The sequence below is a fragment of the Marmota monax genome, unplaced genomic scaffold (assembly GCF_021218885.2).
Source record: "Marmota monax isolate L192 unplaced genomic scaffold, Marmota_monax_Labrador192_F-V1.1 WCK01_AAM20220418_F8-fsc00228, whole genome shotgun sequence".
Lineage (NCBI taxonomy): Eukaryota > Metazoa > Chordata > Mammalia > Rodentia > Sciuridae > Marmota > Marmota monax.
The window spans coordinates 594,986-615,839 of NW_026695240.1; the positions used below are offsets into that span (position 1 = coordinate 594,986).

The 20,854-nt window shown below is 54.3% G+C and overlaps 3 protein-coding genes across 10 annotated transcripts in view; all 3 read left to right on the forward strand.

Annotated features, from left to right (window-relative positions):
• Akt2 (AKT serine/threonine kinase 2) overlaps window positions 1-6,849 on the forward strand; it is a 49,936-nt gene extending 43,087 nt beyond the window's left edge. For 6 of the 7 annotated variants that reach the window (XM_058577674.1, XM_058577677.1, XM_058577676.1 and 3 more), the window contains 8 exons: window positions 260-319; window positions 692-760; window positions 1,530-1,652; window positions 2,992-3,120; window positions 3,280-3,494; window positions 3,970-4,057; window positions 4,172-4,274; window positions 5,251-6,849. In XM_058577674.1, the coding sequence (XP_058433657.1) occupies window positions 260-319; window positions 692-760; window positions 1,530-1,652; window positions 2,992-3,120; window positions 3,280-3,494; window positions 3,970-4,057; window positions 4,172-4,274; window positions 5,251-5,330 (867 nt within the window). In that variant the 3' untranslated portion in view covers window positions 5,331-6,849. The remainder of the gene's footprint in view (window positions 1-259; window positions 320-691; window positions 761-1,529; window positions 1,653-2,991; window positions 3,121-3,279; window positions 3,495-3,969; window positions 4,058-4,171; window positions 4,275-5,250) is intronic. The other variant, XM_046440170.2, reaches the window with a different exon arrangement.
• Window positions 6,850-10,998: 4,149 nt separating this feature from the next.
• Ccnp (cyclin P) lies at window positions 10,999-15,313 on the forward strand. Of its 2 annotated transcripts, XM_046440181.1 has the most exons (7): window positions 10,999-11,560; window positions 11,644-11,823; window positions 13,396-13,485; window positions 13,564-13,719; window positions 14,259-14,417; window positions 14,500-14,651; window positions 15,064-15,313. In XM_046440181.1, the coding sequence occupies exons 1-7, from the start codon at window positions 11,555-11,557 to the stop codon at window positions 15,227-15,229; spliced, it is 909 nt and encodes a 302-aa protein (XP_046296137.1). In that variant the 5' UTR covers window positions 10,999-11,554; the 3' UTR covers window positions 15,230-15,313. The 2 variants fall into 2 exon arrangements, with proteins under 2 accessions (XP_046296137.1, XP_046296136.1); XM_046440180.2 differs by lacking the exons at window positions 10,999-11,560; window positions 11,644-11,823 and having other exon boundaries at window positions 11,857-13,485.
• Window positions 15,314-18,489: 3,176 nt separating this feature from the next.
• Window positions 18,490-20,849, forward strand: Ttc9b (tetratricopeptide repeat domain 9B). Its single transcript, XM_046440182.2, has 3 exons — window positions 18,490-18,925; window positions 19,527-19,709; window positions 20,640-20,849. The coding sequence occupies exons 1-3, from the start codon at window positions 18,505-18,507 to the stop codon at window positions 20,741-20,743; spliced, it is 708 nt and encodes a 235-aa protein (XP_046296138.1). The 5' UTR covers window positions 18,490-18,504; the 3' UTR covers window positions 20,744-20,849.
• Window positions 20,850-20,854: the final 5 nt, after the last annotated feature.

Here is a 20,854-nt window from a genome sequence, read left to right on the forward strand (position 1 = left end):
GCCTGGTCCAAATGGAAAGACTTTTGATTTTGATTTTGGTTTTGAGGTATCATGGAAGCAGATGTGTGGTCATTATATTGCCTGTTGCCTTGGCCCAGTGGACCCCTCTTTGGGGGAGGGAGGTGTCTTAGGGCTGCAGTCTCCATCAAGGCCATTGGGTATCAGTTAGGAGAACTAGATGGAGGGTGGTTTCTGTGCCGATTCTTGCTTAGTTGTGCAGGTAGCCTGTGAAGCCGTAGTGTTGTTCATGTCATCTTAGGAGGTGCCTCAGTGTGGAAGACAGAACTGCAGAGTTGTTTCGAGCAGAGAGGTGTCCAAGGTGACCTGAGGAACCTCCTGGAGGGCTCCTTACATACAGCTTGGGACCTGTTGGTTGGCTGACAGCTTGTTCACCCTGTCTTTAGACTTGGCTTTAAAGTCACTGCTGTGCCTAGTGTGTGTGTGTGTGTGAGAGAGAGAGAGAGAGAGAGCTATTAACACACTTACTGTTAAAACAAGAAGGAAGACAAATCCTGCTTGCCTAGAACACACTTTATCCCTCACCGGTGCCTGGGATTTGAACTCACCTGCCTGACAGCAGCCCAGGCCAGGGCGGGTGTGTACAGGTAGAATAAACTGCTTTCTCCTCCCGGACTAGGCAGAGCTCTCTTCCCCCCCTGACCCCAGTGGCCCTTGTACCCTCCTCCCTCAGGCGCTGAAGTATGCCTTCCAGACCCACGACCGCCTGTGCTTCGTCATGGAGTATGCCAACGGGGGTGAGGTAAGCCCCAGCCACCGGCCTTGCATGTGGGGGTCTCCTTCCAGAGTATGGGGGCAGGATCTGGGTGAGATGGAAGGGACAGATGGAGGCTTCCTATCACTGGGTTCCGCCCTCACCCCCCACCCTGCTCCTTTGAGCCAGATGGCATCATCTCCATTTTGCAGGTGGGGAACTGAGATTCAGAGAGGTTAAATGGCTTGCCCAAGTTCACACAGCTGTTGAGAGAGTTTTCAGGGCAGAATCCAAACCCAGGTGCAGAGGGGTTGGGAGAGGTTGTGGGGCGGTAAGCCGACAATGAGAGGAAGGATGTTGTTAGGGAGGTAAAGACGCACCAGCCCTCTGACCCCAGGTCCTCCCTGTGCAGACTGATCCAGCCACTCTGTCACTGAGTGGCTCATGCTTGCTCTTGTCCCCTGCTCCTCCTCTTACCCTCTGGACACACATGTGACTGACCGGGATGTGGTCATATCTGTCTGACTTGGTCTTGCTCAGCATGTTCTGTCACTTGCTTGTGACATGCCTGTCTCCCTGCTGTCACCGATGCCTTCACCTGTTCCTTATCTTTCTGTGGGCACCTGCTGACTGCCCCTTATTTTTCGTCCCTTGCTTGGTTTTTCTCTTTGTGTGAGCTGTTATTTCACCACCCCTCACTTGGTGCCTCTTGATGTCCTGCCTGCTCAGGGAGCAGGTGTCACTCTGTCATGGGACTGGGTGCTGGGCCATCCTCCCTTCCCGAGGCTGGGGTCTAACCTTCCCCTGTCCCCTGCAGCTGTTCTTCCACTTATCCCGGGAGCGTGTCTTCACAGAGGAGCGGGCCCGGTTTTATGGTGCAGAGATCGTCTCAGCTCTCGAGTACTTGCACTCACGGGACGTGGTGTACCGTGACATCAAGGTGAGCAGGTGGCTGGGATCGAGGGTGTGCCCTCGGCAGGCCAGGCTGGCCCCTGGCATGCGCATGGCACTCACACGGGGAGGTGGGCCCAGGTGGTTCCACTGTGAAGGCCTTTCCCAGTCGCTGTGCGGCTCCAGGGCTTCAGGTGAGGGTGTCAGTTGGTACAAACTCTAGAAAGTAGCAGCCTCCACCAAAGCTGAACACTCGCCACCTGCCCTGCTGTGTGCACAGCGGAAACAGGGACACGTGCTCACCCCAGAAAGTGTGCGTGTACTCAGAGCAGCACTGTTACTAGCTCAGAATGCCTGCTGCTGTGGAACAGGCACGGTGCACTGTGGTGTCTCCACGGCAGGATTGCAGCAGAGAGAGCAGCCCAGCTGCCCAGGGGTGCTGATGCAGCTCATAGGCTGGAGTCGGGGGAAAGGCCAGAGTAGGTGGGACACGTCCAGCACTGCTCACAGGTGTGCACGTAGATGTCAAAACCAGTGAGGAAAGGGCTGAGGTATTTCAGTGGCAGGCATTCACAAGGCCCCGAGTTCCATATCCAGCTCCACAAAAGAAAACAAAACTATAGAGAAAAGCAAGGAATTAAAAAAGTGATTTCTCACTGGGCACGGTAGCACATGCCTAATCCCAGCAACTTGAGAGGCTAAGTAAGGCAGGACAGAGGATCATGAGTTCAGGGCCAGCCCCAGCAATTTAATGAGGTCCTAAGTAACTTAGCAAAACCCTGTCTCAAAACAAAATATAAAAAGGACTGGGGATGTGCTTCAGTGGTTAGGTGCCCCTGGGCTCAATCCCTGGTACCTAAAAAAAAAAGTTGCTTTTCACTGTGGGGGTTGGGGTGGGAGATAGTTAATACCTGGGAAGGGGCACATTAGGGTTCCAGAGGGCTGCTGATGTTATTTCTTGACCTCACAGTTTGCACAGAGGCTCTACTGCCTCTCTCATTTGTGTTTTCTGTTTCTTTTGTGATGTGTGTATCATAATTAAAAGAAAAAAAGTTTAATAAAAAATAGAAGAAGGATAGTGCCCTCAGTTCCAATTGGATCTTAAGTAACTGCAGCCCACAATAGAGGCAGCAGCTGGAGCAGGGCCTGGCTCCTTCAGCTTGCCTGGGGTGGCTAGAGGAAGGGAGGCATTGGGCCTGGCCTCCCTCTGCGCCTCAGCCTGTGTGGCCATGCACTGGGCTCATCCTGGCCCCAGGAGTCAGTGCTGAGGAGCTGCTGGCTGGACAGTTACCACCCAAGCCTGTTGCCCCTTGGAGGGGAAGGCTGGTGACAGAAGCCTGGTGACAGAAGATGAGGATGTTCCCCTCATCTATTGACTTTTCCTGCAGCTGGAAAACCTCATGCTGGACAAAGATGGCCACATCAAGATCACCGACTTTGGCCTCTGCAAAGAGGGCATCAGTGACGGTGCCACCATGAAAACCTTCTGTGGGACCCCGGAGTACCTGGCACCTGAGGTGTCTGGAGCTGGGGGCCCAGGAACACGTAGGCCAAGGGTGGAGGGCCCCCGGGCCTGTGTGCCTGCCTGGCTTAGACGCTGAGGGCAAAACTGACTCCTCTCTCCCCTGCCTGGCCCTGGACTGTGGCTTGGCTGCTTATTGCCCCTCCCTCCCCAGGTGCTGGAGGACAATGACTACGGCCGGGCCGTGGACTGGTGGGGGCTGGGCGTGGTCATGTACGAGATGATGTGCGGCCGCCTGCCCTTCTACAACCAGGACCATGAGCGCCTCTTTGAGCTCATCCTCATGGAGGAGATCCGCTTCCCACGCACGCTTGGTCCCGAGGCCAAGTCCCTGCTGGCTGGGCTGCTGAAAAAGGACCCTAAGCAGAGGTGAGGGCTGGCATCTGCCCGCCCATCTCAGTGCTACCTGCTGCCGCTGCCCTTGGCCTAGAGAGAGCAGTGTCTACAGGTGCACTTGCTATGGGCCTGCAGTATGTCATCCCCCATGCAGCCTGTGGTAGACACAGCTAGCACCTGAAGGGCTTCCCCTTGGCCAGGCCCATGCTTGGCCCTCCCTGCCCTTCCATGGGGTTTGGGGATTTTGAGGACTGGGCAGTCTTGTGGCCAAGCCCTCCTGCCCACTCTTGCTGGACTCAGTGAGGCAGGCTGTGAGACCAGGTGGTCATGAGCGCCCCTTCCTGAGCCTTGACTTCCCCCTCTGTGAAGTGGTGGTTTGTGGCTGGGACAGAATTGCGAAAGGCTGTGCAGATACTTCCCGCTGGAGGCTCTGGCCTGCTTGCACTGAAGCCCATCTCCCAGACCCAGCTGCTCTGGGAGATAGGTGCTGATGGCCGTCTCTGCCCAGGCTCGGTGGGGGGCCCAGCGATGCCAAGGAGGTCATGGAGCACAGGTTCTTCCTCAGCATCAACTGGCAGGATGTGGTGCAAAAGAAGGTGAGTGCCCACCTGTGTGCCTCCAGCAACTCCTGGGGGCCTGTTCCATTTGTGGGTGACCTAGGTCAAGGCCTGTCCTCAGGGTCCCTGAGTCTGGGCTATTCTTTTCCATAGCTCCTGCCACCCTTCAAGCCTCAGGTCACATCTGAGGTTGACACAAGGTACTTTGATGACGAGTTCACCGCCCAGTCCATCACAATCACACCCCCGGACCGCTGTGAGTGTCTGGGGGCCCCGTTGGCCATCACAGTGCCTGCCTGGGTGGAGGAGAGGTGGGGTCTGCCTCTGGGCAGTTTGCCCTAACATCTGCTTGCAGGCCTTTTGCTGCTGGGTTCTTTTTGGTCTGGTGAGGGTCACCAGGAGCCATTGGTTACAGCGCAGTCCAGAGCTGCAGGGAAAGCACTGGTCAGGAGGTGGCTGGGGTCTTTGGGCTAAATGAGCTCATTGACTTTTTTTTTTTTAGTTCATTGACTCTTAAGCTATTTGTGTTTTTACTCCAAAGCCTCACAGCAGTGACCCAGCCATCCCCGGGCCCTGCTGTTGGAGAGCTCCCAGTCTAGGTTTTGTGACAGCCCAGAGCAGTCAGCCTGGTGTAGAAGCCCAGGGACTGGGGTCTCATGGAGGAAGTGCCTCACCTGGCCTGTGCTTTCTGGCAAGAGTGGCATGTTGGTTCCAGTAGTGGAGAGAGTTTTGCAGTCAAAGGGACAGGCTGCAGACAGGGTAGCTGTGGGCTCAGGGAAGAGGCAGGAGGCATGGGGGTCAGAGTTGGGAGCATCCCAGGAACACGGGGTGAGAACCATGGGAGGGTTCTGTGCAATCCCCTGGCTGCACGTGGAGGGTAGATTGAAGCAAGCCAGGGTAGGGGACTGGGCCTGAGGCGTCTGGGTTGGACCTTGGTGATGGCATGGGGAGAGAATGGGAGGAGGACACTTGAGAGGACACAGGGTCAGGGTGATGGCCTGTGGAGTTTCCCCACACAAGACTACCCAGGGCCTGGGGGAGGCACATGGCTGCGGCGGCTCTGTCAGGAAGGTGCCTCTGAGCCATCCCTTCCAATCTTGCTGGAACTTCCTGCTGGGTTCATTCTGTGACCCCATTGCAGTCCTTCCTCTGGGTGTATCCTGAGGGAGTCTGTGGGTGCCTCTGGCCCTCTGCAGGCCAGTACCCCAAATACGCTTCCTCCTGACCCACAGATGACAGCCTGGGTTCTCTGGAGCTGGACCAGCGGACGCACTTCCCTCAGTTCTCCTACTCAGCCAGCATCCGTGAGTGAGCAGCCCATTGCCACCACAGGACTCCTGCATGGCCACCATCCACCAACTGGGTGGCTTTTTAAAAAGACTTTTTATTTTGCCTTTTTGGTTTGTGTCCCCATCCCTCACTCTCTCACCCCCATTTCCAGTTCCTTCTTCAGTCCTCCCCCAAATTCACCTCAGTGGTCCCCGCAGCCTTGGCCTCTAACCTCCCCTTTGTGTGGAGGGACTGTCCACCTCCTACCCCAGCATGGGCTGTTGGGAGGATGGATTCAGGTTTTTAATCAAAAACAGGCCCCAGTGAGGGTGAAGCATGGATCCCCGGGTCCTGCCTGAATTTCTGGCTGGGCATCACGCAGGCAGCCTGGCTACACTGCTGCTTCTGGATGAAGCTGCCTCTGGTGGGACGGCCGCCTAGCGGACAGCACCCGTGCCACCTTCCACAGCCTGTCGCCTAGGCCCCAGGGGTCTGGCGAGAGGAGGTCCACCTGCCACCCCCATACTGGGGTCAGAAAAGCAATAATGTCCAGGGACCGGTGGGATCGGGGGTTAGGGCTCCTTGTGAATGGAGCCAGATCCCTGCGTCATGGGGAACCAGGAGAGGGTCACTGCCTTCTGGCCCTTCCTTTCCCTTTCCCTCCCCAAGTTGTTCTGCTAACTCTGTGGGTGAGGCAGAAGGAACAATGGGGGGCCAGCCTGCCTGCCCCCCAACCCTGTGCCTTACCAGGGCTTCCTTCCAGCTGGCCTTACCTCCCACTGGACCCTGGGTCTGGCCTTGGCTCCTTTTGAGGACGGGGGTCAGGATTGTCCACTTCTTTCTGCCTGAGGCAGAAGGGCACTAGCCTCGGCTGTTACACATCTCACCGAGACAGTATTGGGCCCCATGGACTTGGGGAGAGAAGGGGCAGGGGAGGGCATCTTCGGTACATACTGGGGTTAAGGGCCTCTGAGAAGGGAGGCTCCCAGGCCACCTCACCCCTTCCCATCTCCAGGGCCCCAAATTCTGCAGCCTTAAGGTGAACGTGATGGAGAGAACGTGTCAGTGCTGTAAGCACACGTGTGTGTGTGTGTGTGTGTGTGTGTGCTGTGGACTGTGTCCGTGGGCGTCCCTGAGCTGCTGGGATGCAGGTGTGCATGGCTGTGTGTGTGTGTGTGTGTGTGTGTGTGTGAGGGCAGTGTGTCTGGGCCCTCGAGTGTGCGTGGTGTGTGTGCGCTTGGGCCCCACCCGCCCAGCGCTCCATCGTGTGTGGGGAGCGGGTACCTGGGGTCCACTTGCTTCCCCACCCATGTCCTCGCTCCCCCTGCCCCCGGCGTCTCTGGGTGTGTGCGGTTTGTTTTTTGTGGTTTGACCTCCCCATCCTCCTCCCTACTGGGCAGTCCATAGAAAGACATTGTGGGGAGGGTGGGGAGGGTATGGGGGCTCTTTCCCTTCTCGTATGTGTATGATGTTTATCTGACAGCTCTCCCTGTCCCCACTGGCTCTTCTTACCCCTTGTGTTTGTACGGTACAAGCAATAAAGACACTCATTTCAGACCAGGGCCCCGCCTGCACTTTGCCAGCTGCCACCCCCAGCCTTGCTTGGTTATGGAGTCCAGCCCCTGGGTACCATCCACCTCCTGCTCCACTGCTCTTTGAGTTCCCTGTCAAGCAGGTGGCAGTGGGAATGAACATGGGAGCCCAGGCCAGAGGGGAGGATGCTGGGGTGAAACTGCAGAGCAGGCTGGGGTGGAGCAGACAGAGACTGCTCCAGCCAGAGGAGGCTGGACTCAAGGGCAGGGCTCGAGAGGGGAGGGATTCTAAACAATCTGTGTGTGGTGTCCCTGCCCTGGAACTGAGTGGGAGGGGCTGGCTCATTTCATGTGGTCATTGAGCCCTGGAGAGGTACACGCTGCCACAGTTTCTTTGCTCATTTATATTAAATCGCGCAGCTTGAGGCCCCCAAATTCCAGAGCAGAATCTGTGTTGATGGCATTTGCGATTGCCATCAGCTGGGAGTAGCAGAGCACCTGGTTACAGCCTCCTGCAGCTCCTAGAGTCACTTTTCCAACTCCCGGAGCCTTTTATCCTGGCTGGGAGCTGGACCTGCCCTCCGTCCCCAGCTTGTCACTGGCCCTTACAGGCTGGGCTGGACTGTTCCCTCTCCCAAGCCTGGCACAGGTGAATTCATTTCAGATTTTGCAGGGAGGAGGGCATCACACAGGGAAGCTTTGTGATTTTTAAGTGAGCCTCATGGGAAGGTCTGGTCCTGATTACAAATCTTCACCAGTGGGGCACTCCTGTAATCCCAGTGATTGAGGAGGCTGAAGCAGAAGGATCCCCAAGTTCAAAGCCAGCCTGAGCAACTTAGCAAGACTCTGTCTCAAAATTTAAGAGCGAGCTAGGGATGTGGCTCAGAGGTAGAGCTGGCTTTCCTTGGCAGACTGTAGCACTGAGCCACATCCCAACCCCATCGTGTTGGGTTTTCTGACTTTATATGGACCTTATTGTCTTTTTAATTACAAAAGTATGTCACAGTGGCATTAAGATAATCGGGAACTTATAAAGAAAAGCCTTTCCTTTTCACTCTAGTCGCAGCCCTCGGTAAGGTGAGTGCAGTTCTTCAGGCACCGTGGCTGGCCCTGCAGTGGGTGCATCCCATCTGCCTCTGGGTCTGGTGGTACATCCTTGATCCACCAGAGGAACCACTGTCGCTCAACTGTGTCCCTTGCTTGAAACACCCTTAGATAACTGGAGTGACCCTGAGATAACTGGTGCTTCTTAGTTTGAGGATGAAGAGTTTCAAATTTTGCAAATTAAATTTTAAGTAGATTAATCCATCTTCTGCATTGTCCATTTTAAACAAGTTTTTTTCGTGTCTGTGTATAAATAAAAGTATAAAGAAGAAAGTGACTATCACCCCATGTCCTGGAGTCTTGAGTGCATACACTTCTTTGCAAGTGGACAGAAGGACATAAAAAGGCACAGCCCTTCCAGCTGCCACCACACCCCTGAGCATGTCCTGCCACATCTTGCCCCCACCCCTACCAAGGTGTGTATTTATATTGCATATCAGGTGATGGGTAAGAATGAGGTTCCTTTAACTCACACATCCACCTTTGGAGGGACTTCTGGTGCACATCCCTGCCAACACTTTGCAGATGTATCCCAAGTGGGCCTGTCTCCCCTGTTGATAGGAATTTACTTGGCTTTCAGGTTTTTTTGGTTGGTTGTGGTCTTTTTTTTTTTTTTTTTTTTCTGCTACCAGCGTGCTGCAATGAAGCTTACTGTACATCTTAACTGCATTTGTGTTCTGCATTCCTGGATTTTAACATGAGTCACATAGCTTTCAAAAGGGGATCATGGCCAGATGCCGTGGTGCACACTTGTAATTCTGGCAGGAGGATTCCAAGTCAGAAACCAGCCCGGGGAACTTAGACTGTCAAAAAATTAGTTGTTTTTTTTTTTTTTTTAATTGGTTTGTGGTGCTGCGGATGGAATCCAGGGCCTTGTGCATGCAAGACAAGCTATATTCCCAGCCCTAGACTCCAAGGGCACAGGACAGAGGACGGGAAGAAAGTGATTTTTCAGAGAAGACTGGACAAACTCTGCCAGCCAGGCGGTCAAGGTCGCCCTCAGCCATTGTGTTCTGGCTCTAGAGTGTCACTAGAGTGACGCTTGGCCGCCTCTGGGCTTCCCCAAACACAAACTCCAGTCGAACCAACATAAAGCTGATCAAAGCCCAGTTGGGAGACATAACAAAATAGCTGACCTGCCCTCAAAACTGTCACCCAGGGCTGGAGCTGTCACTCAGTGGTAGAGCCCTTGCCTTGCATGTGCATGTGTGTGAGGCACTGGGTTCGATCCTCAGCACAACATAAAAATAAAGAGATTGTATTGTTGTGACCACCTACAACTAAAAAAAAAATATTAACACTGTCAAGATCTTTAGAAGAAATTCTTAAGAATGTGGCAGAGCCAGTAGGAGCGTAAGTGTTGACTGGGCTAGTTCCCAGGATGGGCTCTTGGGGCAGGGAAAAAACAAAAGGTTGAGGGAAAAGCTCAGGAAGACCGGATAAAGCATAGATTCTGTGAATGACATCAGTATCAGTTAACTGTGACAAATGTGCCACACCAAGATGTTAATGGGGAAACGGTGTGGGGATGATGGGGACTGTATTTGCAGCTTTCTGTAAGTCTCAAAAATTTTATGTGTGTGCATAAAATAGCCAGACATAGTGGCACATGCCTGTGATCCCATCATCTCTGACACGGGAGGGTTGAAAATTTGAGGTCAGTCTGGGAAAATTAGTGAGACACTGTCTCAGAAAGTGGGGTGGGCTGGGGGTGTAGCTCTGCCCCCCGTTCAATCCCCAGCACTGAAAAGGAAAACAAAAAAAAAGGCTGAAAAACATAAAATACATCCTTCACCCATGTTTCTCGTAGTACTTTCTTAATTGACAAAAACTGCACTGCGTAGCACTTTATCACATTTATTTGGCCTTCTCTCTTCCTGCTGTTCATATTTAGGTATCTGTAATGAAACAAGGGTATTTTCTCACATAGCCAGGGTCCAGTTATCAAGGTCAGAAAGTTAATGTTGCCACAATGTTCTTGTCAACAGACCTTAATCAAATTTTACTAATAGTCACATGTAATGTCCTCATAGTTATAAAAAGCCCTGGCTAATGGGTCCACCAGGTTTCCATACTGCATCTTCAGGTTGGAAGCCCACAGGGTAAGTATACTGCAGACTGTTCTCAATCAGAGCTTATTGCCTGATGTTTCCCCAGGGTTAAATTCCAACTATTTGGGACAGAGTTTCCAGAAGTGACATGCCTTCCTGAGATCACACTATGAGGAGGCACAGGATGACCGTTTGTCCCTTAACTGGGGATGACTCTGATCTCTTGGTTAGGGTAGTATCTCTCGGGTCTCTTCACCATCTGGGGGACATAAAGAGGCCAGGATTTCTCAAGTGGAGGTGGGGGAAAAGAAGGAAATGAGGTGACACATGTAACAATGGGCAAACGGGTTTCACTGTGTGACTGGAAGCCACTGATCCAATATCCAATTCTCTCTCCTGTTCACTTTTCCCAGTGTTGTTGACTTGGTGCCTGAAACTAACAAGCTGTTTCCTGCCTCAGGGCCTTTGCTCATGCTGGTCCCACCTCTTGGAATATTCTGCCCTCTCTTTATAGTCTGGATCTTTCTCCTCCTTCAGGTTTCAGCTCCATTGTCCCACCTCAGAAAGGCATGCTGGGCCACTATCTAAATTATGTCTAGCCTGTTCACTCATTCCTTCAACAAATATTTATTGGGCACTGACTATGTGCCAGGCACTGTTTTAGGTACTGGGGATACAGCAATAGGAGAATGGTAGACAAGAAGCCCTGCCATCATGGGGCTCACGAACATTGGTTGGTTAGAAAGCAATAAGTGCTAAGGAGAGAATAAGTGCAGAGAATATGGGATGAGAAGTGCTTAGAATGGCACTTTTCATGGAGAAGGTGACATCTAAATAAATACCTTAAAGGAAGTTTGGGAGGGAAACAGTCTGAGGGAAAAGCATTTCTGGCAGAGGGAACACTCAGTGCAAAGGCCTCAGGTATGAGGAAGAGGCCAGTGTGGGTGGCTGGGGGGGACTGAGTGAGGGGGATGGACAGATGAGCTCAGAGGCTTATGTGGGGGATGGAAGCAGAAGACATAGGTGAGCTGGGCCTTCAACTTGAGGGAGAAGGGAGCCCTGGTGTAGCTCTGAACAGACGGAGGGTGTGATTTGCATTAGGTGTGCACAGGATCCCTCTGGCTGCATGTTGGGCACAAAGTGTGGGGCATGGACCCAGGGAGAGCAGCTGCAAGGCAGGACCCACAGGTGATTCAATCACTGAAGAGCCGGCGCACAGAGCCGTTCCTTAACACTCCCACGCCTTCAGCTTTTCCGGTAGCAGGCTCCGTGCTGATCCCTGCACAGTCCTAGGAAATCCTTAGGACAGCCCTGTTGGCTGCAATCCCTGTGTTATGGTTGAGGAAAACGAGGCTCAGGGCGGCGGCTTCTGGGCAGCAGGATGAGCATTTGTCACTAGCCCCTGACCTTAGGCCTGTGGAGGAGGCAGAGCCTGCCTACCGACCCTTGTCTTTGCATTTGCACCTGCTCAGGTGAAGGGAGCCCACTGCGCATGCGCCTGGACTAATTAAAGCGCCCGGCGCGGGTCCCGCCCTTCCTGAAAGCGCCGGCTCGGCTTGGCGCGCTGCCTCGGCCCGAGGATGCTGGTGAGGGGCAGGGACCGGGGACGGGGCCGAGCTGCCGCGTGGGCCTCTCTCCAGGGACTGACCCCAGCCCCTCTTCCCTTCAGAGTCCTAATGCCTCCCTCGATTCAGAGCTTCCGAGCGCCCCAGTCCTCGACGGGGACACCAGTGTCTCCCCGGGACGCCCCGAGAGGCTGTGCGCGCCGCCGGGGCTGGAGGAGGCCCTGAGCTCGCTGGGGCTGGAGGGGGAACGCGAGTACGCTGGGGACATCTTCGCTGAAGTCATGGTGAGCGGGCGACCCTGGCGCCGTCCCACTCCTGGCGCGCAGCCGGGGTTCGGGTTGGATGGCGCCGGGCCTGGCGGGCTCTCCGCTCCGCGGGGCGTCCACACCTGCGGCGCTGCAGCCTCGCGTCCGGCTTCCCAGCGCCGGCCCCCACCCCAGATCTCAAGTTCTAGGCGGTTCTTTTTTTCCCCTCGCACAGTTACCGAAACCCCTTCCCGCGGTCTCTGGCTGTTGGCAGCCCTTCCTTCGAAAGCCCGTGGCTACCCTATTTGTGCCTCCTGAGTTCACTTAACCCTTTATTATCGCGCTTTTGAGCATGTCCTAGGCACCGGAGCTGCTGCGATGAGCCACAGTCTGTCCTCGTTCTGGGGAGACAGCTAGCAAATATACTTGATAATTACAGAAGGCCACAAAGGCCAGCACACAGGTCGTGGCAGGCGTCCGTCTCCACGAGATGCCACTGCCTGAAGAGGTGCTGGAGCGAGCTTAGCCAACACCCGCCAGTCTCTCCCCAGGGCCAGGTTCTCTGCCAGGAACTGAGATGCCCCTGTGATCGGAACACAGGGCTCAGCCTTTGCTGGAGGCTGAATGCTGTGTTCCCAAATTCTTAGGTTGAACCCACATTTCCGGTAGGAAGGTATTAGGGGTTGAAGTCTTTGAGAGCTGACCAGACCAGAGAGACCGAGCCTCATGAATGGGATGATGTCCTTACAAAAGGGGCCAAAGAGCTGGGCATGGTGGCACGTGCCTGTAATCCCAGAAACTCCCGAGGCTGAGGCAGGAGGATCACAAGTTTAAAGCCAGCCTGGGCAACTTAACAGACCCTGTCTCAAAAAGAGCTGGGGGTATGTAGCTCAGGGCGTTCGTGGTGCTGGCAGCCTAGCAGGGCCAGCAGACAACACACACGGGGAAACAATGGCTATCTTTAGTGAAAATACTAAGGAAATAGGAGATAATGAGGGGTGGGATGGAGGGAGGAGTATGGAGAAAGGGAAATTTTATCTGAGACTTGAAGACTCAGAAGGTAATGCAAAGAGTAAGGGAAAGACAATTACAGGCAGAGGCAAGGTAAGCACTAAGGCCCTGGGGTAGGAATAAACTTGATGTAGTCTGAAACAAGAGAAGGCTGGTGTAGCCGAAATGTGGGTTGGGAGGGAAGAGGTGACATCGGTTGGGAGCAGGGTCTGAGAGTCTGACAGGAATTAGGATTTTCTCCTAAGGGTCTGAGGTTCCTTGGTCAGATCTGTCTTTGGATGGACCCTTCTGGGTGCTCTGAGGGGGATGGATTTGAGGATTGGTGGCCAAGAGTGGAATTTGAAAACCCAGACAGGGGAAGATGCCCAGGAAGCTGTGTGGCCATGGGGGCTCCACAGTGGACAGGTGGATAGGGAGGTATCTACAGTGAAGTCCAGGATTCCAGATGGGGTTGTGGAAGAGGTGCAGCTGAGGCGGATTTCAGTGTGGCACTCCTGCTACATCCAACTTTGCAGGAGGAGGCTGTTGCACCCCGGGCTGGAGCTCAAGAGCGACAGAAGCACAGGTGTGGAGAATGAGGCCTGTCTTGCCCATCCCCAGGTGTGCCACGCGCTGCCCCGGAGACCCCTGCCCCGCCCAGTGACTCCAGAGATGCGTGCGCTAGTGGTGGACTGGCTGGTCCAGGTGCACGTACGTAAGTGGAGAGGGTGCGAGGCTGGTTCCCTGTCACTACCTGAGACCCTGATGGTCACCTGTGCCCCTCCCCAGGAGTACTTGTGCCTGGCAGGAGACACACTTTACCTGGCGGTGCACCTGCTCGATTCCTACCTGCGTGCCGGCAGAGTGCGCCTTCACCGCCTGCAGCTGCTGGGCATGGCCTGCCTGTTCCTGGCGTGCAAGATGGAAGAGTGCGTGCTTCCCGAGGTATTCGAGGGCTGGGGCTTGGGAGGGTGGGGCCTTTGCTGTAGTCACTGATTAAATGCCCACCGTGCGCCAAACTCTTCGTGTACTCTTGGAATCCTAACGAATCTGTACGAGGCACGGGGCTGCTAATGTGTCCCTTTAACAGGAGGAGGAAACGGACCATAAGGGAACTCTTGCCCGGAATTTAAACAGCTGAAACTTGGATTCCATCTTGAATACAGTAGTCATAGTCCCCCTTGAGCGTTAACATGCATAAACTCAAAGCTGTGTCATGAAGTAGGGAGTATCATCTCGGTTTTAAGGGTGAAGAAGAAATGGAAAGCGGAAACGAATGTCCCATGTCACATAGTGGATAAATGGTACATTGAACCCGGTCATTATGACTCTGATGCTAGTGACATCCACGACTTTCAGACACAAGTCAATGGCCCCGTTTTACAGACCAGGAAACTGAGGTCTGAAACTTGGACTGAGCCGACCCCAGGTGCTCCAGGGCTGGGAGTCCAAGGCTACCTCACATCTTTCCCCGCAATCCTCAGCCTGCCTCCCTCTGCCTTCTGAGTGCCGGCTCCTTCTCGAGGGCAGAGCTGCTGCGCGCAGAGCGCCGCATCCTGAGCCGCTTGGATTTCCGACTGCACTATCCTGGGCCCTTGCTGTGCCTGGAGCTGCTCACCGCGCTGGCCGGGAGTGGCCCCCAGGTGCGCATGGGTAAGGGCGTGGCCTGTGCGAGGGAGCAGCGTGGCCAGCCGTAGCCTGAGGTTCACCCGGCCTCTCTGGCAGGTGATGCTGCTGGCCACCTATTTCCTGGAGCTGTCCTTACTGGAGGCTGAGGCTGCGGGATGGGAGCCTGGTCGTCGCGCAGCTGCGGCGCTGAACCTGGCGCAACGCATGCTCGACGGAGCGGGCTCCAGGCCCAAGCCAATGCTTTACAGGTGTGGCCTTGGCAGAGGGCGGTGGTAGGTCTCCGCCGCTTCAGATAGCCTCCCTTCTGGGTCGCTCCCTTCTGGGTCTTTCCCATGTCAGGATGAGACAATTTGGGACGGGGAGCAACTTGGACTCGATGTCTCTGGGTGGGGGAGAGGATGCCCGGAAGGGTCTGTCTTTCTCTGGGGGATGTGAGTGGATAGGGGTGTGTGCGCAGGCTGGGGGGGGCCCTTCGGCCTGCCTCGGGGGGCAGATGGGATCTCTGGGTTCCCTGTGGCCGCATTCAGTGCCCCCATCACGACCTCGAGGGGGCCGCCCCCGGGGCCCGTGTCAAACATCTTTTCAGCTTCGAGCCTTCGGCCCGGGGATAGGCTCTCCCCGCCCCTTCCCTGCCTCAGTCTCCCCTTCTCTCCACTGCAGCTCCGCGGAGCTGGACCCCCTCGAGCGGTGCATGGTCCGCGCCTCTCTGCGGGGCCCGGCGCCGGGCCGCGCCGCGGTCTTCCTCAAGTACGCGCGGCCCCAGCGCCAGGGCACCAGCCTCGCCGCCGCCCTCCTGCTCCGGCGCCCCCAGCCTGGGCCTCCTTGAGCGCCACGACCCACCCAGAAAACAAACGCAAACTCTCACTGTGTGTTCGTCCCCACCTTAATAAAAGAGTCTCTTTTATTCTGAGCGCGCTGGGTCCTACTTGTCCAATTCTGTCCCCTTCTCGCTTTTGATTGGTCGCTTCCCTAGGCCTCTCCTCCCTCTGATTGGATATCCTTACCCAGTTCTTAGTTGAGGAGAGAGAAAATGCAAATTCTCAACTCCTCCGCCAGGGGGCACTGGAGGACTTCACCGGAGCCTCAGCTAGGAAAACGGGGCCTCAGGGCTGGGAACACAGGAACTGAGGGCAACCGAGATGCCCGCCCCAGTCCTGAAGAATTCTACCTTCATGGTGCCAGCTTCTCAGGTTTCACTCAAGTGAGTCTAAAAATCTGCAATTCCATAAACATCTCTGCCTTATGTTCTCAACAAACTCTAACTTATTTATTTATTTTTATTTATTTTGTACTGGGGATTGAACTTAAGAGCTCTTATCCACTGAGAGACATCCCCAGCCCTTTTTATTTTTTGAGATAGATAGGGTCTCGCTAAGTTACCTAGGGCCTCACTAAATTGCTGGGGCTGACTTTGAACTTACGATCCTCCTGCCTCAGCCTCCTGAGCAGCTGCAATTATACATATGGTAGTCGCCATTCCTGGCATCATTTAGTCCTTTTTAATGGCTGTACAAGCCCAACACATCATATATGCTGGCCTGTGAAGGTCATCAGTTGGTTGGAGTCCTTGAGAGAAATCAATAAATGGAGTTTGATTTAGTTAACCCTGAAAGTGCCACATGTCAGTAACCTAGAGCAGCAACCTCACAGTGGTGTGGTATGTGAGTTAATATGTATGCAAAGCTTTAGGGCAAGGGGGACAATAGAAGTAAAAGTGTTTGCATTGTATCCTAGAATGACTGGGAGTGAGGTACAACCACCCACAATTACCACTGTGCCCTAGCACCTAGCTAGTTAATAGGTCAGAAAACATTGGTTATAAATCAATGGATTTCCATGTTTTCCATTTACAAAAAAAAAAAAAAAAAAACTACACACACACACAGAGACACCCCTGAGGTGCAGAAAAGTTAGTGTGATTTTGGGGTTCACACTCGGGGACTTTAGACTCCTAACTAAACCTGGGTTTGGAGGTGCAGAGAGGAAGATATTTCCATGCCTGGGGTGTTCATGTTGGACCCGGGGAATAGGGGAGGGATTTATTCAGTAAAAGAAATTTACAAAAATTACAATAACAGAGTCAGCTGCTGCCACTGGGATGGGAGGTATTGATTTCAGGTTTTGGCTATTGAGTGGGGCCTGCCATGGAATTTTGGAACTCTGCCAGGGAGAGGATGTGCCCCTAAGGTGACAGTGGAGATACATAAGATTATTCACTACTAATTCGACAATTAGATATAAATGTTAACGCTGGAGAGAATATGAAGAAAAAGGAACACTTTTACACTGTTGGTGGAATTGTCAATTAGTACAACTTCTATGGAAATTGGTATGGAGGTTCCTCAAAAGACTAGACATAAAGCTATCATATGACCCAGCCATACCACTCCTCCATAAAATGCATAGTCTAATGACATTTGCATTTTATGTTTATAGCAGCACAATTCACAATAGTTGAACTATGGAACCATCCTAGGTGTCGATGAATGGGAGAAGAAAATGTGATACATATGCATATGTACGTCTATGTATGTTTATACATCTATACATGTATCACATATATATACACATATACATAATGGAGTTTTAGTCATAAAAATGAAATTATCATTTGCAGGAAAATGAATGTAACTTGAGAACCTTATGTTAGTGAAATAAGCCAAACTCAGAAAGTCAAGGGCCACATTTTCTCTCCTATTTGGAAGCTAGAGGGGGAAAAAGGAAAGAAAAGGTGTGGCGGTAGGAGGGGAGTCTCATGAAAATGGAAGGGAGATCAGTACAGGGGGAGGGAAAGGGGAAATGCTGGGGAAAGGTATGGCCAAATTATTGTTCCATTATGTACAAATATGTAAAACAAATCCTGCCATTATGTGCAACCATAATTCAGTAAAAATTTAAAAAACAAGTACATACCAATGCTGAGGCCAAGTCAGGTATTTGTGGCTAAATACCTGAGGATAAAATGGTAAGAAATCACCCATGACTGTACCAAGGCCCTGTGCTGAGTGCTTTGCCTGCATGATAGAATTCAGTCCTCACCTAAGGTAAACTTACTTGTCATTCTCGTGTCACAGAAGGAAGTCGAAGTGGAAGATCCGAGAACTTGGCAGAGGTCACACAGCTGAGTGGGGGGCTAAGGAGGGCTGCAGGGCAATCGTCCCCTTCACCCCATTTTGCTTTTGTGAACCTCCCACATCTCCTTCCCTGCATATTCTTTCATTAGTGTGCCCCTCTCTCAGGGACTTCTTGGGGACGTGTCTGCTTTCTCACAGGAGGTGAGCTCGCTGAGCACAAGAGGCCGATCTCTCTCGGTTGTAGAGTTATCGCCTCCTCCAGGAAGCCCTCACTCGCCACCTCTGCCAAGGGCAGGTGCCTCCTCTGAGCCCTTGCCTTCTGTTATGCCTCCACCATCTCAGTCCTGAACTCTCTTCTTGCTCTTTCTAGCTAGTCCATTGTGGGCTGTCACTGTTGGTCACAGGTCTGCCGCTCTTCTGGCCTGGGGGGGCCTGGTGAGGGTAAGGTCTGAAGTCCTCGGGCTTTAGTGCATCCCAGAATCATACAGAACAGAGCCAGGCACAGAAAAGATAAAGTGAATAGTTGTTTGTTGCATAAATAAGTGAATGAATTCCAAGGTGGATATTATTAACCCACGTGACTGGATTCCGAGTTCCAGGTAATTTAAGTGAGATACAACTAGCGAGAAAATAAAGGGAATTTGATGTAGACAGCTTGAATCCCTATTCCGTGTTTATATCCAATACACCAAATGTTTAGTGGGCTGAAAACCAGCTTTTTGCGAGGTTGATATCTTCAGGTCCTCCCCTTGGGCCCATCTTTTCCTGCTGAAAATCTTCGGGAGCTTTGGACACGGGGGAGGAGAGCAGACAGAGGGCGGGCGGGTGAGAGGAGTGTTGAATAAGGGAGAGGAGAATGACTGGGGCTGGTTTGAAGAAAAGAAGGGAAAGTCTTGAGGGGCTTCTCTAGACCCATAGGGGGCAGCCGGAATCGGCAGCCGGAGGTGCGGGGGCGGAGAAAGGGTGGGGACCGGCCCCGCGGGGGGCGATGCGGTAGCTGCAGCGGCGGCCGCAGGAGTTTCCCACAATGCAGCGCGGCGCGCTGTCCCCGGTGCTGATGCTCAGCGCTGCCCCGGAGCCTCCGCCGCGCCCGCCTCCCGCCCTCTCCCCGCCGGGCCCTGGCCCAGGCCCCCGCCATGGCTCGGCTCGACCGGGTCCTGCCCCAGAGCCGTCGGGGGCGCTGGCTGCGGCGCTCGACAGCAGCCTGCGGGCCGCCGTGGCATTCAAGGCGGAGGGCCAGCGCTGCTATCGAGAGAAGAAGTTCCGGGAAGCCATCGGCAAGTACCACCGGGCTCTGCTGCAGCTGAAGGCGGCGCAGGGGGCCCGCCCTGGAGGCCTGCCCACCCCCGCCCCCGGGCCCGCCACCAGCCCCGGGCCCGCACGCCTCAGCGAGGAGCAGCGGCGCCTGGTGGAGAACACGGAGGTGGAATGTTATGACTCTCTCACGGGTACGGGGCCACCATCGGGGGACACGCAGAGGGGCATGTGTGAGAGAAGCGGGAAGTGAGGGACCATCAGGAGGTCTTGGGGACCGCGGGCGGGGGCTGGAGGCTGAAGGGGCCACAGCCATGCATGGTCTGTTGAGAGAGACCTCAGAAACTTGATCAAGGCAAGGAGTTGAGGGCAGATGATCAAAGCTCTGGGTCTCTGAATGGAGGGAGCTGAGATGCACGAAATGGGCTTTGATCTGGGTCTTCAGAATCCCACTTCCCCTGTCATTTTTCTGCCCCCGGCCAATAGTGACCCTAAGATGAGAAGGGCTAGCCATTCTATGCCTAGTCCCTCGCCTCTGCGGCGACCCTTAACACTCTTGTCTACCGAAACCTTGCTAATCACCGGGGCGTATCTGTCTTTCGCGCCCTCTAGCGGCATTGCAGATTGAGCCTATTCTGATGGGACAGCAGATTGGCGCCTCCTGGTGGCCTTAGCCCCCTTGGGAGATGGGGTAGGACCCAGGTTCCCTGTAGGTGGGAGACCAGACTCCTCGAAGTCACGTGGGTTCTAGATTTGCCACCAGACTCTAAGAGTACACGCGCGGCGCCCCTGCAGCTTGCCTTCTGCAGTCGGAGCTGGTGAACTATGAGCGCGTGCGGGAGTACTGCCTCAAGGTGCTGGAGAAGCAGCAGGGCAACTTCAAGGCCACCTACCGCGCCGGCATTGCCTTCTACCACCTGGGCGACTACGCACGTGCGCTGAGATACCTTCAGGAGGCCCGCAGCCGGGAGCCCACAGGTGAGGGGCAGGGCGGGAAGGAGGTGATGGCTGGGCCCCCGGCTGGGAAAGGGCTTAGAGGGAACCGGGTCGGGATAATCAGGGCAAAACAGAGTCCCCCCGCCCCAGAGCTGCCCGGAAGGAGTGCTGCACCCCCCACTGGACATTGTCTCCCCATCCACCTACTCCTTGCGCCCACCCACTCACTCCGCCCATTCATTCACCCACCCTCCACCAAACATCCGCTACCCCACCGTTCCTTTGCCATCTACTTGGTCACTCCTCATCTAGTCTGTCACTGACCTATCCTGGTACCTCCCGTTCACCTACTCAGCCACTTCCCTATCCACACTGTTATCCTGTCTCCATACTTTCCCACCCCAAATACACTCATCCTTCACTTGTTCACTAACCATTCGCTCATTCACCTACTCATCCACCCGGGGCAGGTGGTGCCAGGATACTAGTGTGTGGAGGAACGGGCTGAGGGGTGGCAGAACTCCAGGCAGGTTCCCTGGCGTTCTGGAGGTAATGGCCAGGTGTATGTGTGTCCCCACGAGCATACAGACACTTGATTTTGTATCAAGAGTCAGGAGAGAGGAGGGCTGACCATGGGTGCATGGTGCAGAGCTGGAGCAGAAGCAAGATTAACTTCCCTGTTAAGTGGTTTGGAGAGCAGACTCCTCGCAGATGTCACTGGGGATGGGTGGAAGTGTGGCAGGAGCCTCTGAAGAGGCATTCCTGGCAGAGGGTGCAGCAGCTGCGTGAGCAGGGAGGTGTGAAATGTTTCTGGCTGCTGGTTGCAGCTGGGCTTCTGGGTAATGGCTCTGGCAATATGGGCTGTTGGGGAGCCCCTGGAAATGGGGGACAATGGGTACAAGCTGAGGTGGCATGGATGTCACCTGTTGACCCAGGGGACACCCAGATAATGCCCTGCAACCTCCCCTGCAGACACCAATGTCCTTCGTTACATCCAGCTGACCCAGCTGAAGATGAACCGCTGCAGCCTCCAGCGGGAGGACAGTGGCGCTGGGGCCCGGGATGTGGTTGGCTGAGGGCGAGGGGCTGCCTACCCCCACCCCCACCTCACCATGGAACTTCCCAGACTCTTGCATTTGCTGGTAAAGCACTTGTCACTGATGACCTCTTTGTGTGTTGTTCTTGTG

Bases quoted from the DNA above. Each gene is read 5' to 3' on its own strand.
- Ccnp (XM_046440180.2), top strand. From the start codon at position 13,102: ATGGATTTGAGGATTGGTGGCCAAGAGTGGAATTTGAAAACCCAGACA. The intron at 13,720-14,258 runs GTATTCGAGGGC...CGCAATCCTCAG, and splicing joins AAGAGTGCGTGCTTCCCGAG to CCTGCCTCCCTCTGCCTTCT. The intron at 14,418-14,499 runs GTGCGCATGGGT...CCTCTCTGGCAG, and splicing joins TGGCCGGGAGTGGCCCCCAG to GTGATGCTGCTGGCCACCTA.
- Ttc9b (XM_046440182.2), top strand. From the start codon at position 18,505: ATGCAGCGCGGCGCGCTGTCCCCGGTGCTGATGCTCAGCGCTGCCCCG. The intron at 18,926-19,526 runs GTACGGGGCCAC...GCGCCCCTGCAG, and splicing joins ATGTTATGACTCTCTCACGG to CTTGCCTTCTGCAGTCGGAG. The intron at 19,710-20,639 runs GTGAGGGGCAGG...CCTCCCCTGCAG, and splicing joins CCGCAGCCGGGAGCCCACAG to ACACCAATGTCCTTCGTTAC.